The 15,479-nt window shown below is 40.4% G+C and overlaps 1 protein-coding gene across 4 annotated transcripts in view; it reads right to left on the bottom strand.

Annotated features, from left to right (window-relative positions):
• Positions 1-15,479, bottom strand: part of ASAP1 (ArfGAP with SH3 domain, ankyrin repeat and PH domain 1) — a 189,093-nt gene that overhangs the window by 9,061 nt on the left and 164,553 nt on the right. For 2 of the 4 annotated variants that reach the window (XM_087962197.1, XM_026688707.2), the window contains 6 exons: positions 15,363-15,430; positions 14,572-14,679; positions 13,898-14,129; positions 7,194-7,364; positions 1,870-1,936; positions 793-851 (listed from right to left, as the gene is read on the bottom strand). In XM_087962197.1, coding sequence (XP_087818323.1) covers positions 793-851; positions 1,870-1,936; positions 7,194-7,364; positions 13,898-14,129; positions 14,572-14,679; positions 15,363-15,430 — 705 coding nt within the window. The remainder of the gene's footprint in view (positions 1-792; positions 852-1,869; positions 1,937-7,193; positions 7,365-13,897; positions 14,130-14,571; positions 14,680-15,362; positions 15,431-15,479) is intronic. The other 2 variants (XM_087962198.1, XM_087962199.1) reach the window with 1 other exon arrangement.

The following is a 15,479-nucleotide window of genomic DNA, read 5'->3' on the forward strand; positions in this document are numbered from 1 at the left end:
AAGTAGTCGAATTATGGAGAGCAGATTGCAAGAATTTTCGTTTCAAACAATCTTTCAATGCAATTTTGCACCTCTTTCTCTCTCTCTCCTCTTCCGTCTCCTTCCTTCCCTCTCTCTTTCTCTCTCTCCCCCCTCTCCTCTTTCGTCTCCTTCGTTCCCCCTCCCTCTTTCTCTCCACCCCTCCTCTCTCTCCTCTTCCGTCTCCTTCCTTCCTTCCCTTCCTCCCTCTTTCTCTCTCCACCTCTCCTCTCTCTCTCTCCTGTCTCCTCTTCAGTTTCCCTCCCTCCCTCCCTCCCTCTTTCGCTCTTTCCCTTCTCCTCTTCCATCTCCTTCCTTCCCTCCCTCCCTTTCTCTCTCCACCCCTCCTCTCTCTCTCCTCTTCCATCTCCTTCCTTCCCTCCCCCACTTTCTCTCTCTCCTCCTCCCTCCTCTCTTTCTCGCCTCTTCCTTCTCCTCCTTCCCTCCCTCCCTCCTTCCGTCTGCTCTCTCTCTCTCTCTCTCTCTCTCTCTCCCTATCAAAGGCAGACTTCATAGGTCTCCTACATTCATTCACTATCCTGTCTTAGATTGTCCACGGTTCTTTTGAAGTGAAAGCCGCTCGGCACAATACATGCTCACACAAAATCCCCCTTGAGTCAACTTCGACAGTTCTTAATGATGAAGTTCTTTCATGGTATTTTTTTTTTCACCCAAGTTCTCATTTAACCGACAGCCCCGGGATATTCTTGTGGTTTCCCATTCCAGGACTAACCTTGTCTGACCCTGCTTAGCTTGTTTCATGATCAGACGTACCTTTTTGAGGTAGTTTGGGAAGCACTCTTGGGCCCAGGGCAGTCTTAGCAGTCCCGGTACTGATGAAGACATAAACAACAGGTTAAATCAACAACAACAACAACAACAACAATAACAACAACAATAATAATAACAACAACAACCCATCGTGTTTAGAATAGAGGCATCCACCAGTAACATTTTTGGACTGAAAATCTTAACAGTGGCGTTTATTATCATTTTTACCACGCTTACTAAACAAACAGTACATCCCTGGTTGACTTGTTGGAATTCAGTTAAGGAAGGTCACAAACTCCCATCGTGAGACCAAAAGACGCTGCAAACTTCGTAAATGTGGGTTGGCTGCCAAGGGTGGGACTGATTGCGGTGTGACTGCGGGGATGGTGCAACAATTGTAACGTCTTGGAACCCTGACAAAGGATGGATCATAACCCACTTTTTCCCAAAGCCATCGTAACTGTAAGCTGTGAGCCATCATTAAATGAATGGTTGTTAAGTCAAGGACTACCATGGAAGGCAAACTATGCAATGGCTAGAAGAAGCTAAGGCAGGGGTATCAAACTCGATTTCATTGAAGGCCGTGTCAGGGTAGTGTTTGACCTCAGTGGGGTGTGGTGGGCGTGGCCAGGGTGGGCGTGGCCAGCATGACATCACGTGTCAGGGGGCGCCTGTGGTAGCCCGAGCATTCTGCCAGCTAAAACAGACTCCCGAGCTCCGTTTTCGGCTGGGGTGGCCTCCTGCAGCCATCTGCCAGTAGAAACGGAACTTGGGGGGGACCACGCATGGTCCTCCCAAGCTCCATTTTTGCTGGCAGAGGCACTGCAGGCCAGTCCTTTGCTACTTCCAGGGTGGCCCTATGGGCCAGGTCTGAGCACCCCACAGACAGAATCCAGCCCTCAGGCCTTGAGTTTGTCACCCCTGAGCTAAGGAAAGAGAGATGGGAATGTATGCGTGCGCACGCTTATATGTGTGTGTGTAAAACCCTTTACAACATGAAAACCAGATCAATTTTCACGCTCGTGTGTGAGGACAGTTTAAAAAGTATAAAAAAATAACATCAACACATAAATATCTCACCCGGACTGTTGAGACATCCCTTCAAACTTGTTTGCCGTTTTGGTAGCTGGTGGCCCCAGATCATTACCTGGTAAAGTAAAAAATATTGAACATTTAACATTTTTTCAAAGTAGCAGCCATGACATTAAATGAATAGCATCCTGAGTAGACGTGGTAGAAAGATTTGGATATATATATATACATATATATATTCTTATCTGTAACGATTTAAAGCAAAAGATGTGTTACTTTCCAACACACTACAGATAGTCCCCGACTTAATGACCACAATTGAACCCAAAATTAAAGTAAGACAGTTAAGTGAGTTTTGATCCCTTTTTTTACCACTTTTCTTGTCACAGTTGTTAAGTGAATCACTGCAGTTGCTAAGTTAGTAACCCGGTTGTTAAATGAATCTGGCTTCCCCATTGACTTTGCTTGTCAGGTCACAAAAGGAGGATCACAAGACCCCCCGGGACAACTGCAACCATCACAAATATGAACCGTTTGCCAAGTGTCAGAATTCTGGTCATGTGACTGTAGGGATGCTACAACGGTCATAAATGTGAAAGACGGTCACAAGTCACTTTTTTAAAGGGCTGCTGTAACTCTGAACCGTCACTAAACAAATGGTTGTAAGTTGAGGGCTATCTGTAATTTGAATCAATAAAACCAGATTGCTATTGATGAAAGAATGTTCCAAATGAAATACTCAATTTAACCTAATGTCAAACTCTATTTCATCTACATCATGGGTGTCAAACTCGCAGTGTCACGTTGCCGTCATGTGACTTACCGCCAACTTTTTTCCCTTTCGCAGAGCTGGGGTAGACGTGGCCTGTGCGTGACACACCCAGCCTGCGGGCTGCCAGTTTGACACCCCTGATCTACATCATTCAGTACTGACTGCATCTCAGAGTCTGTCTGTCTGTCTGTCTCTCTCTCTCTCTCTCTCTCGTTTTTCCCCCCAAAATAAGACTGGGTCTTATATTAATGTTTGCTCCAAAAGACACATTATGGATTATTTTGGGGGAAATACAGTACTAAAATGTGTCCATCTGGCTGACGATCTTAACTGGGGCTTATTTTTGGGGTAGGACTTATATTACAAGCATCCTGAAAAATCATACTAGGGCTTATTTTCCAGTTGAGTCTTATTTTTGGAGAAACACAATATGTATGCATGCATGTATATGTATGTATATATCTATGAATGTATCTATCTATATCTATCTTTCTATCTTATTTATTTCATATATCTATCCAATTCTATCTATATATTTATCTGTCTATCATTATCCATCCATCCACCCATCCACCCATCTACCTACCTACTCCATCTGTCTGTCTGTCTGTCTGTCTGTCTGTCTATCTACCTACCTACCTTATCTATCTATCTATCTATCTATCTATCTATCTATCTATCTATCTATCTGTCTATCTATCTATCTATCTATCTATCCATCTATCTATCTACCTACCTACCTACCTACCTACCTGCCTACCTACCTACCTATCTATCTATCTATCTATCTATCTATCTATCTATCTATCTATCTATCTATCTATCTATCTATTTGTCTTATAAAATTTGTCGGCTGCCCATCTTACCATAAGGTAACTCTGAGTGGCTTACAGTCATAAAAATATATAGCTACATTAAAACACAATTTAAAACCAAATATTTAAATCTAAGGACATGTGGGGAAGGCGGGGGTAGAATGGGGGGAGGTGGAACCTGTAGACACTCATCAACCATCTCCACTGTTGCTGTTCCCACACTGGGGTCCCAGGCCAACTGGCACAGCCAGAATCTATAAAGGAAGCAGATCAACCCAAACGATCTGGGCATGTACAAACTCTGCACTATTTGTGGCTAAGAAGCTAGGTAGGAAATTGAAAAAGAATGAAAACTTGACCTCACACTTGCTTTCAACTTTGTCACAATTTTGTCCAGATATGGAAATCATTATTTCTGTAGGCATGGATGGATAGATATTTTTTTTAAAGTATAACACACTTCTCTTGTATTCTTCCTCTGCTAAACCTTGACTACGCTGTGGCACTTTCATATTGTTTTACAGGAGCTTGCAATTCAAAGTATCATTGGTTCCCACTGATCTTCAGAAGTCCTGTTTAATAAGACTACATAATCACTCAGATTTCAGAGGAAAACACTAGCAGAGTGTATGTGAGGACGCACCTTGCACCCATAGGCAACTCCTTCAATCAAACATCTTCTATTTACAAAAACCACTAGTTCTGTTTTACTAGACCTGCTACAAGCAACACGTTCAAACTTTCAGAGAGGAAATGTACTTGATTCTAAGTAATGCATTTTGAATTGGCTAGGGATAGCTAGAACACCAAAGCAAATGTTCTCTTGTGATTGATTTGATAAGTTGATTAATTTATAGGTTGCCCAACTCCAATACTCTGGAGTTAGCCTTGGGCGCCATAAATAAAAATGGTTGGGAGGGAAATTATGCAGAGGAAGTACTAGAAATGTGCTCCACGTTCCCGACTGATTTAGGCTATCTAAAACCGTAACCCTTTTCTCCATCAAAGCTTTCGTAATCTGGAAAGCCAAGAGTGGAAATCAGAATGGGGAGATCTCAACAAGTTCAGACCAGTCAAAATGCATGAAAGTCCAGGTAGAAGAAACTCTTAAAGAAAATGGCCTTAACAGTTAAGTTGACAAGAAAGCAGAATACTCCAGAATATTAGAGATAGGAAAGGTGCTTAAAAAGGTTGTGAACCCTTTTGAATTCTCTCTTTTTTTTTATGAATACGACCTAAGGCTTGATCTGTTCTCCACCTGAATCCTAAAATAAGAGAACAAAATTATACCAATCGGTTAAAAATATTATACTTTAATTTATTTATCGGGAAAGATGATCCAAAAGCACATGTTTGTGTTCTCTTTATCTACTTTTAGGATCTGTGTGGAGAACAGACAATGGTTTAGCTCATGTTTATGCACAAACATTGAAATTATGCACAAATTTAAAAGGGTTTAAACACTTTTATGAACCCCTGTAGAGGGTGTTGAGACTCATCTTGTTAGATGCGCCTCCCTTTTTACTGAAAAAGTTACTTAACATTCAAAATGTACACACAAAATTACAAAGAACGGAGGTCATAATAAAAATGGACAAAACTCAGGTGATCTCATCCAATCACACGAAAACTGCAGATGCACTAACACCAAAAAACAATGCACAATATAATATCTGAGTGTCCCATTCTTCCCCTCACCTATCACTTTCACTACAGATTCAGAAGCTGTGTTGTAATTTATATTTAATTTTATTTTTGATCTTCTGCTGTTTAATTATGCTCAGGTTTGATCTAGTGGTCAAGGCACTAGGATAGAAAGTAGGAGACCATGAATTCAAATTCTACCTTACTCATGAAAACCAGCTAGGTCAGTGATCCCCAACCTTTCTTATGCCGCGGCCCGGTATCCCCAACCTTTTTTATGGCGCGGCCCGGTACCGGCATTAGCTGGCGCCGCCATCTTTTTTTGATGAAAAAGTGCTTCCGGTGAGCTTTCTACCCGGAAAAGCTCACCGGAAGCACTTTTTCATCAAAAAAAGATGGCGGCGCCCAGCAAACCAGCAGCCCGGTAGGACTTGTTCCACGGACCGGTACCGGTCCATGGACCGGTGGTTGGGGACCCCTGAGCTAGGTGACTTGGAGCGAATCACCAGGAGACAATGAGTTCTAGTCCCACCTTAGGCATGAAAGCCAGCGGGGTGACTTTGGGCCAATTACTAGGAGATTGTGAGCTCTAGTTCTACTTTGGGCACGAAAGTCTTCTGGTTGACTTTGGGCCAATCACTCTTTCCCAGACCAACTCACCTCACAGGGTTGTTGTTATGGGAAAAATAGGAGGAGGAGTTTTAAGCATGTTTGCCACCTTGAGTTATTTTTAAAAAAAAATAATAAAAGTGGGATATAAATAAATACAGTTTGGTAGTCAAAGCAATATATAGTTCAATAGATTCCTGTTCAGCTTTTTTTGCACTTCAGGGAAGAACTATATCCTCTATAAATCTAGAAATATATTTGGCTATCATTATATGTCACCTGCACTGATGTGTAAGACAGTTGAATATGTAGCAACTGCTGATAACCTTATAAGGAGATTAATTTGATTTTTAATCTGATATAAAGTCCACTCATCTACAACGCCACTGATTAAAAATTTCAGCTTTCACTAGGTTTTGAATCAATGTTCCATTTCTATTAAATTTCAGTGGTCCTTTAGAGCCACTTTTTAAAATGTTGGACATAAATGAACTGCTGAGAGTTTTTCAGTTTACTAATCTTTATGCTGTTGGGACTGAAAACCATTCACAATAAAGCATGTGGTTCAAACAATCCTTAGATCCCCTTTTAGAGTTAAAATTAAAAACAGATAACCTAATGCACAGAATCATAACTTAATCAAGTAAAAATTTAAGGCCTCTGAATCGTTCTGAAACTATAACTGAAACATTATGTTTTTCATTAATCTCTTTTTAGCGCATTAAAATGTTAATTTAAACCATTTTCCGCAGAACACAAACTTACTGTAATGTGTTAGAGTAAGGTTAACAGCTGGATGACAATAGCTTCAAAAGTTTTCCTAGGATGCTTCAAAACTTACTGTCTCCTTGTCTCCCAAAACAAAATGTGTACTTATCCAAAAACGTTGTTCTAAAAAAACTTGCTGGCTTTACAAGGAAGTCATACATTTCTATCTATCACAAGTTTCAGAAAAAAAAGAGCTATAAGACTTTGGTGTAATTCTAAAATGTCAGCAGGAGCATCTAATTTATAATCAGAGGTTCCAGCTCAATTAAAACATCATATCCAACCATAGTTGGTTCTAATGTTGTAGAGAATTGCAATCATGGCTTGAACTTTCAAATGTAAGGCTTTTCTTTCTTTTTTTACCTCTTTCCATTTTGCATTTGTTTCTATATTCTTCCACATAGAGGGATTCCAGACACACAGTAATGTAAGATTTGTCAAGACGTCACACCAAGCAACAATGGACATCGTGTTTCTCAAAGATCAAACCATTAACACACAACACCAGCGAGGACTAGGATCCTCTACAAGCTGGCAATTTTATCTCCCACTACAGTAAATCATAATGAGGATCTAATCAACTAACAATCAAGCATTAAGTTGGCATTAGATAAAGAGTTAATGAAATTCAAGGGGAAGCTGGACTTGGATCATTTGTGGGAACGTAATGATTCCAGGCTGATTCCTCTCTTGACTCCATCCCCTACTTGTCCTTCTCCTGTAAGGGCTGAAGCTAAATCAGTATGAATATTATAATAACTCACCCCAAGACATTTGGCTCTTATTCTGGGGCCCATGAGGTTGTGGGCTGGGTGGGTCTGATAGGGTTCTTTTGTGTCCAGGGGGTGGGGGAGGGGGCTTCTTCTTAGACAGGGTGGAGCTGCCACTAGAGGCTGGAGTGCTTAATGGGAGAGTTGAAGGAGGGCACGTTGGACCTGTGGAGATAAACAAATATCTTCTTATCGACACAAAGAATGGGTTAACACCAATACAGCACACGGGAAACTCAAAATCAGACAACAGGAAAATACAGCAAAGGACTGGGGGAAAACAACAATAACTAGCCATTCCAAAAAAGTGGAAAACTTAGCAGAATTCTTTTTCTACTATTAAGTTTTTCAACAATTACTATGATTGGAGAAGCAGATACACGGTTCCAGAGAGAAGGTAACACAAAGAAATTTAAGATACTAAGAGGCAGGAAGAGAAATTCGCACATAACACCAAGTAAATCCACTGAATCCAATCTGGGTCGGTTACTGGGACCAGAGATTTAATATTCTGAGCTTTCAGTTTCAGGCTGCTTGGAAGGCAAAACCTCTGGTCTCAGGGACCAACCCAGATTGGATCCTGCAACGTTATCCTGGGACGTGTATATTCGCCTTCATTCATAAATCAACGGCCTCATATTACACATAAAAACCATGATTTCAGCGGATGTACTTAAGAATAACTGGGTGCAATATATAAACAGTCATACATTTAAAAATGCAAATATTAAACAAAAATATCATCTCTGGCCTGAACCTTAAATTTCGGCAATAGAGCTAATGCAAAGAGTGTATTATTTAAATGGTGATTATGCACCACAAAAATAATCTCCACTATATTGAGCCTTATCAATAAAATAAGTTAATTACTATTGTAAATCCCATTCATTAAAGTTGGTCTTTTATATATATACCAGCTTGATACCTGTGCTTTTGCTATGAAACTATGTGATCAGGCTTAGTTTTTGGGGAGGAAAATAAGGGGGGAAAATGGTGCTTCTGCCAACCAGCATCCATCAGTATTCATCTGGTTAGGATCCTGTCAGTGTGTGAGAGTGTTGTGGGCTATTTGGAAACTGAAACAGTATTTGCTGTGTGAGCAAGACAGCAAGGAGCCTGGGCATGGCTTAGCTCAACTGTTCTGTCCTAAAGCTGGTTGCTGCTGTGAAACTAAAACTGAAACTCCTCTCCTCTGCTTGTGTTTTGTATTTGAAACAGATTTCTTTTCAGGTGGGGTGGGGGAGTAGAACACCTTAGCATCAGAGCATGTTAATAATAATACAGGAAATACTAATGCTCTGATGGTCATTTTGAAAAATCCTTTCTTATGAGCACCTAGAAGCCAAGAGGAACATAGGTGCCAAATTTCAAGTTTGTAGGCTTCACGGTTCTGGAGATTTTGTGATTTTGGTATTTTGCTTTTATAGAGAGAGATTAAGACTAGATCTGACTCACTGTTTACCAATAAAAATATTCATCAACATTGATATGAGTAAAACTAAGCAATAATTTAACTTATCTAATGTTAAATCTAAAAGAATAGTGTTGACAGACAAAAGTACACATTTAATGTAGTAAAGGTCCCAAGTTCAAAACACCAACAAGCCAAGGAGAACGATGATTAATCGTTATGAAATAGACTCTTCTTGATTATGCGTTTATCTATGTTGAACCTCATTTGAATTGAATCACATATCTTTTAACAGAATGATTTAGCAAAGTCTAGTCTTGGAATAGATACATTTTAACACTGTCATATCTGTTGTTTGTTTTTATGTTAATTTTAGATTATTTATATTTTTTGCTTTGACTCATTATTCCTCCAGAAAGCAACTGGCTGTAGGATTATAAGCAAATACATTATTATTATTGTCTTTTAATGACCCCATAATCCCTTGCATTGGAATGGAGTTGGGGCAACTGAATGGAGCCGAGTATTTAATGGCCGGATGCCCTTCCTGTCACCAATGCCGAGTTTGCAGCAGAGATATTCTCACTGTGGCCAGAGAGAGAAATATCTGCCTCTACCTAGGATCGAACTCACAGCCTCCTGATTGCAAAGTGAGAGCTTTACCCCTAGGCCACCGTACCATTCATACAAATGCATTAATGAAATAGATTTAATCAAATTATTCATTTTTGATAGTGTGCATACTAAGCAACAACACAGCGTATATCTCCCTTCATTCTGTTCAGTGCAAGCCAGGTTAGGCAACGATCGTTCGTTAATCACAAGTTTCTTTGCATTGTCAATTAAACTATTTTACTTGAAACAAGGCAATGTATGCCACCTGAATTACAGAATAATTAAATCAGATTAAATCTGTGTCCATTGGTCCCTTATATCAAGAGCGAGCATACATCAATTGATAAGCCAGGGGTGTGTGTGTTTCACCTCTTTTAGGTGTCTGTCATAGTTGGACATGGCTCCCGTTGACCTTATATAGACACTTCCCTTCAGGGCCACCAAGCCCCATAAAGCAAAATAGTTCATTTATGGAAAGAATGGAAAGCTATGGGTGTTGTTGAGATGTTGAGACTCTAGAACAGGGGTGGGCAAACTACGGCCCGCGGGCCACATCCGGCCCGTTGGTCTTTTTAATCCGCCCGCCGAAGATTGGTACAGAATTAAGGTTTGATGTGAATGATTGAATGATTGCATTCATTTGATTTTGACTTGTAATGACAGGCATTTCGACACCAGGTGGCGGCCCGTCTGTCAAATTTTAAAAGTCAATGAGGCCCCCGAGCCAAAAAGTTTGCCCACCCCTGCTCTAGAAAGTGCAGAGAAGGGGCAGCTAGGATGATTAGTGGACTGGAGACTAAACCATATGAAGAACGGTTACAGGAACTGGGCCTGGCTAGTCTAGTGAAGAGAAGGACCAGGGGAGACAGGATAGCAGTCTTCCAATATTTGAGGGGCTGCCACAGAGAGGAGGAAGGGGTCAAGCTATTCTCCAAAACACCTGAAGACCAGACAAGGAATCATGGATGGAAGCTGATCCAGGAGAGATTCATCCTGGAAATAAGGAGAAACTTTCTGACAGTGAGAGCAATCAACCTATGGAACAGAAGTTGCCTTCGGAAGCTGTGGGAACTTCATCACCGGAAGCTTTCAAGAAGAGACTGAGCTGCCATCTGTCAAAAATGGGGTAGGGTCTGCTTGGGCAGGAGGGTTGGACTAGATGACCTACAAGGTCCCTTCCAACTCTGTTCATCTGAGGGCTTGAATCACCATGGCCATGTGCAAAGGCAATCAACAAAGTTCTTCCACCTTGCTTGCAATAGAGATTCCTTCAGCTAAAATGTGGCTGCAAAAGTTCTTTCGAACCCAGGCCTAGGTTTCAAGTTTGCTAGCCAAAGTTAAGCGCCCTTGGTATCATCTATCCACTTTATTTTCTAAGAATGCTTCCAGGTTAGACTTGGGGGTATAGGTAGTCCTCGACTTACAATGGTTCATTTAGGGACTGTTCAAAATTACAACGGCACTGGAAAAAAATGTGATTTGCAACCGTTTTTCACATAACCATTGTAGCATCCCTATGGTCACATGATCAAAATTCAGATGCTTGGCAACTGGCATGTACTGATGCTGGTTGCAACTGTCCCGGGGTCATGTGATTCCCCTTTCGTGACCTTCTGACAAGCAGAATCAACAGAGAAGGCCAGATTCACTTAATGGTGTTACCAACTTAACAACTGCAGTGATTCACTTAACAACCGCAGTGAGAAAGGTCATAAAATGTGGCAAAGCTTACTTAACCATCTCGCATAGCAACAGAAATGGTTTGGCTCCCAATGGTGGTTGTAACTCGAGGACTACCTGTACGACCTATGAATATTACTTAAAAGTAAATATTTTTGAAGATGGTGTCTTGCTTTGCAACATGCAAGCTTTCTATTTCAATTAAATTTAAAATGCAGAAGATGCTAGTACGTTTTAACATTCCCCCCCAATTTCTGATAAAAGATCATTGCAAGGATCCCTACCTCCTGGAATAAATAAAACCCTGCTCTTCCTCACAAAAATAAAGATTTGCTACTTTTCATGATTAAGCAATAAACTATCAGGAGATACTATGGAACAGATCTTATCATACTTATCTTGAGATATTACCTTGATATTGCCGCTATTTAGCAATAATTAATTTGACTGTTAAAATTTGATTTTTTTTTTAAAAACAATGTAATTTTTTTTTGGCGGGGGGGTTCTGCTATCAAATATATGTAATCAATCTAGCTTTGGGGAGAAATCCCTCAATCTTCTGTTCAATTATATGTGAAATCTCATTAAAAACGTTCTTCCAAAAATCTGGAATGTTATCATATTTGTACACTGCAGACCGAAGGCATAACACATACACAGAAGTACGGCCTATTGGGATCCTTCTATTAAAACAACGTATTTCCTATGTGCTCAGAATGCAAAAATTATAGATAACACAGCTCTTCGGTGGAACAAAACAATACAGTTGAGGATTATATATGTGGATCAGATTGGGGTAAAATTGTAGAGGTGACATAGAAATAGGATTTGCATTTTATTTTACTTATTTTTTATTCTTTCTTTAATATATGGTATTAGTACTGTTCTGTGTTTTATATTTTATATTCTGATATGGCCTCATGGCTATTCACTACAATATTACTGTTATTGCATTCTATTACTACTATTAAAGTAGTACTATTACATGTCAAAGATTAGAGAATGCTCCCTTCAAGCTTATAGTCTTAGCAATAATTCACGGAATATTTTCAAATTTTGTTTGAAATTCTTACCAGTTAGGTTCCACTGATGTTCAAACACACTTCCTGTTTTCATGCTAATTAAGAATCCTCTAAGGGTTTTATCTACTTTACGGTAGTTTCATCAACATTTAATTCAAATAGGAAGGAGCCAATATATATTTTTGAAATTATATCTGTAGTTGCGATAAAGAAGGTGGACCATTCCTGGTACTACTAACAACAATTCAGAAGTATTTGTTAATACTTGTGTAAAAGTTTCTAAACAAAAGCAGTCACTTTTATTTCAAGAATGCTTGAATTTTGTGTCAGCAGAACGATTCCTCTGAGTATAGTCCAGTGGGGTTTCAAATTTGTTCACCACCGGTTCTGTGGGCGTGGCTTGGTGGGGCGTGCTTTGCGCCTGCGCACGCAGATGGTTTGCTACTAATCTTCTCCTGCAAGCCTGCACTCTCCCTGTGTCTTCAACAGCTGACGCGCAGCAATCTGCTGTGCCGCGCGAAGCAGCTGAGGTTGAAAAGCAGGAAATAAAGGCGGGTGGGAGGTCCCAGCAGCTGATCATTGGAGATCATTGGAGCGACCGGTTCAGCCAAACCAGGCCGAATCGGTAGAATACCACCACTGGTGGAGTCTGCTTGTACTACTGCAACCACTAAAACCAAGAATTAAGGCTCCCTTGTCCTTTATTCCATCGACATATTTATCTGTGACAGCAGCCGTTCTCATTCTGATTTGCCAGGTGAGAATAGCGATTGCAGAGAAGGGATCTATGTCTAAAAAAATGATACAGTTATTCCCCAACTTACGACCACAATTAAAAGCAGAATTTCCATGGCTGTTAAGTGAACATGGTTCCCAACGTTCACAACTTTTTTTTTTTTGCAGTGGATGCTAACTGACTCACAGCCATTGTTAATTGAATGATGCGGTCCTTAAGCAAATCACTTGGCTTGTTGGAAGCTGGCCGGGAAGGTTATAAATAGTGGTAACATGGCCCCAGAATTATGCAAATGTCATGCTGGTTGCCAAGCATCTGAATTTTATTCTATCTTTCTGGAGGGAAAAATAATGGGGTCATTTAATTGCTTGGAAAAATACTCTGCTACCTCTTCATTACACCTTAGTAGGCATGCACAAAACTAGTTGTTTGGGGGTACTAATATGCATACTTCCATGTTGGAAGCATCGATATGGCAGTGATAATATTGTTGCCCAGGGGACACCCAGTTGGGGGCTCCTTTTGCATCGTCACGAAGCTTTTGAACTGCTGCTTTGGTGGGACCTGGAGCACGTGACAGGAGCTCAGCACATCCCACAGCAGCAGCGGGTCTCAAACGCAAGGCTGCCAATTGTCATCCCTGCCTTCTTAACGCAGGAGCCGCCCTGCTTGTTTTGTGGCGATATGTGCTCAAAATATGTATTTGAGATATTGCTAGTTGAAGATTTCTGTGAGTTAAAGTCTTAAAATTGCAGTTTGAAAAAACACGTTAACAGAATAACTAGAAGAATCTAAACATATTCTATGAAGATTTTGCTCAGCAAGTTTTCTTTATCTGTCTTTTCTGATTAAAAACAGTCTCTTTTTTTCTGGAATTTTTAATATTGCATGCTACTCTATGGAAAAAAAAACCCATAGTTGTATAGTTATATAATTGCAAAATATTAATGCCTGCCTATATAATTCATCGACCAGAATTTTTGGAATTTATAGCAATGCCCCTTTAAAATGTGACTCAGCTTTATAAAATACACATAAGAGAGAAATAAGTTGTTTGCACTTCTGTCAAGACGCCTAGTGAAACAAACTGCTACTTATCACCCGTGTTCGCCACACCATTTGAAAATCCTCTTCCAGAAAGCTAAAATTAAACAGTTAAGTTTCTATAGGATTGGGGGCAAAACAGCAATCGTGCCTCATTCCTGCAACACTCACAACAGTGCCAAACAAATACCTTTTCCAGAATTTCTTGGAGGAAGTGGGGGCCCATCTACATTTGTTGGCGAAGTGGCGGAGTCGATGCTGGCAGAGACAAAAATCTGATGTGGGAAGGCGCCATAGGAGAGTCTCTGCTTGTCTCGTGGAGTGCCAAGGCCGGGGACAGCCATTTTGTCTTGAGGAGAAATACTGGAAGAATGACAAAAACTCTGCGGTCTCGGGGAGCGTTCTTTCTTAATCGGGCTAGGCTGTGGGAAACAATAACAACAACACATTTATTTCAAGTTGCCTTCTCTCTTTAACTAATAAAAGTCAAAACTTTCCAGCTGAAGAACAGGAAATGACATTGTTGGGTAAACTACCGAGGCATGAACAGTGATTTTCACTTTTTGTCATATAAAGTTTCCTTATTTATTTCAGCGATGGGTACAATTTTGCATTAGACATGTCATGAGAAAGAGAGAAAAAATTACTCCCAAGAAGACATTCTTGAGCACATGGAAAGCTCATGAACTCTTCTAAACTCCCTGTGAATCTTAGAACTGGAGGAGGCGAAGAAAATAGGCTAGTGAATTATACATGGACATATGGTTTCTAAATATATTTCATTATTGTCAGGCGCAAGCAACCAGAACTGTTGCAAACTGAGGACTACCTGTAACACCACCACCCCCAAAAATTCTTCTTTACCTTGTCATCCAGGTCATCGTCACTTTCATCCATTTCTTCCTGCCGAAGGTTCCACTCGTATTCGACGTGAACGTGTGGATTTAGTTTCCCTACTTTGGCCTGAGAAAGCTGAAATAACACGTCATTCAGAAATGTCGTCTTTTGTGTTTGTCAACAGCATATTCTCTTCTTGGCAGAGACATTTTGTACTATACTGAAACGCCCGGCTTTGTTCTGATTTATTGAAAATCCTTTGTAATCGTAAAATAATTTTTTTTTTAAAAAAAAAATACAGCATGGTAAACTTTCTCATGCAAGGGTTCACGCTTTCATCATCATCTTCTTTTAATGACCCCATAATCCCTTGCGGGGTGGAGTCAGGGCAACTGAATGGAGCTAGCAGAGTGTTTTAATGGCCGGGTGCCCTTCCTGTCACCGATGCAGAATTTTGTTCAGCAGATATATTCTCAGTTGTGCCCAGAGAGAGAAATATCTGCCTCTACCTAGGATTCAACTCACAGCCTCCAGATTGTGAGGCGAGAGCTCCACCTCTAGGCCACCGTACCACTCCTGAGGGTTCATACTTTGAAATTAAGAATTCTTTATTTTTTGTTTTTGCTTGGGGGGAACTAGAAAAAGGCTTAAAAAGAACAAAATATCAGTCTGGAATCTCTGTCTGTAGGTGATTCATCACATTCTACATATGAAAAAAAAGTGAGGGAGAGAGGGAGGGAGAGGGAGAGGGAGAGAGAGAAATTCATGCAAATTTTCCCTTTCCATCTTTTAATTGTAAACACGCATGATTTTCTTACCAAATCTTCACACTGAATAGCTTTCTGCCTCTTTGCCGTGTCCAGGGCAGTTTCCCCAGCTTGATTTACTGCAAAATGTCAGGATAAAATTAAAACTACCAAATTTTGCAATAAAGT

This window comes from Notechis scutatus, chromosome 3 (genome assembly GCF_049901735.1).
Source record: "Notechis scutatus isolate UNSWTSFEM ecotype Mainland chromosome 3, rNotScu1.2, whole genome shotgun sequence".
Classification (NCBI taxonomy): Eukaryota; Metazoa; Chordata; class Lepidosauria; order Squamata; family Elapidae; genus Notechis; species Notechis scutatus.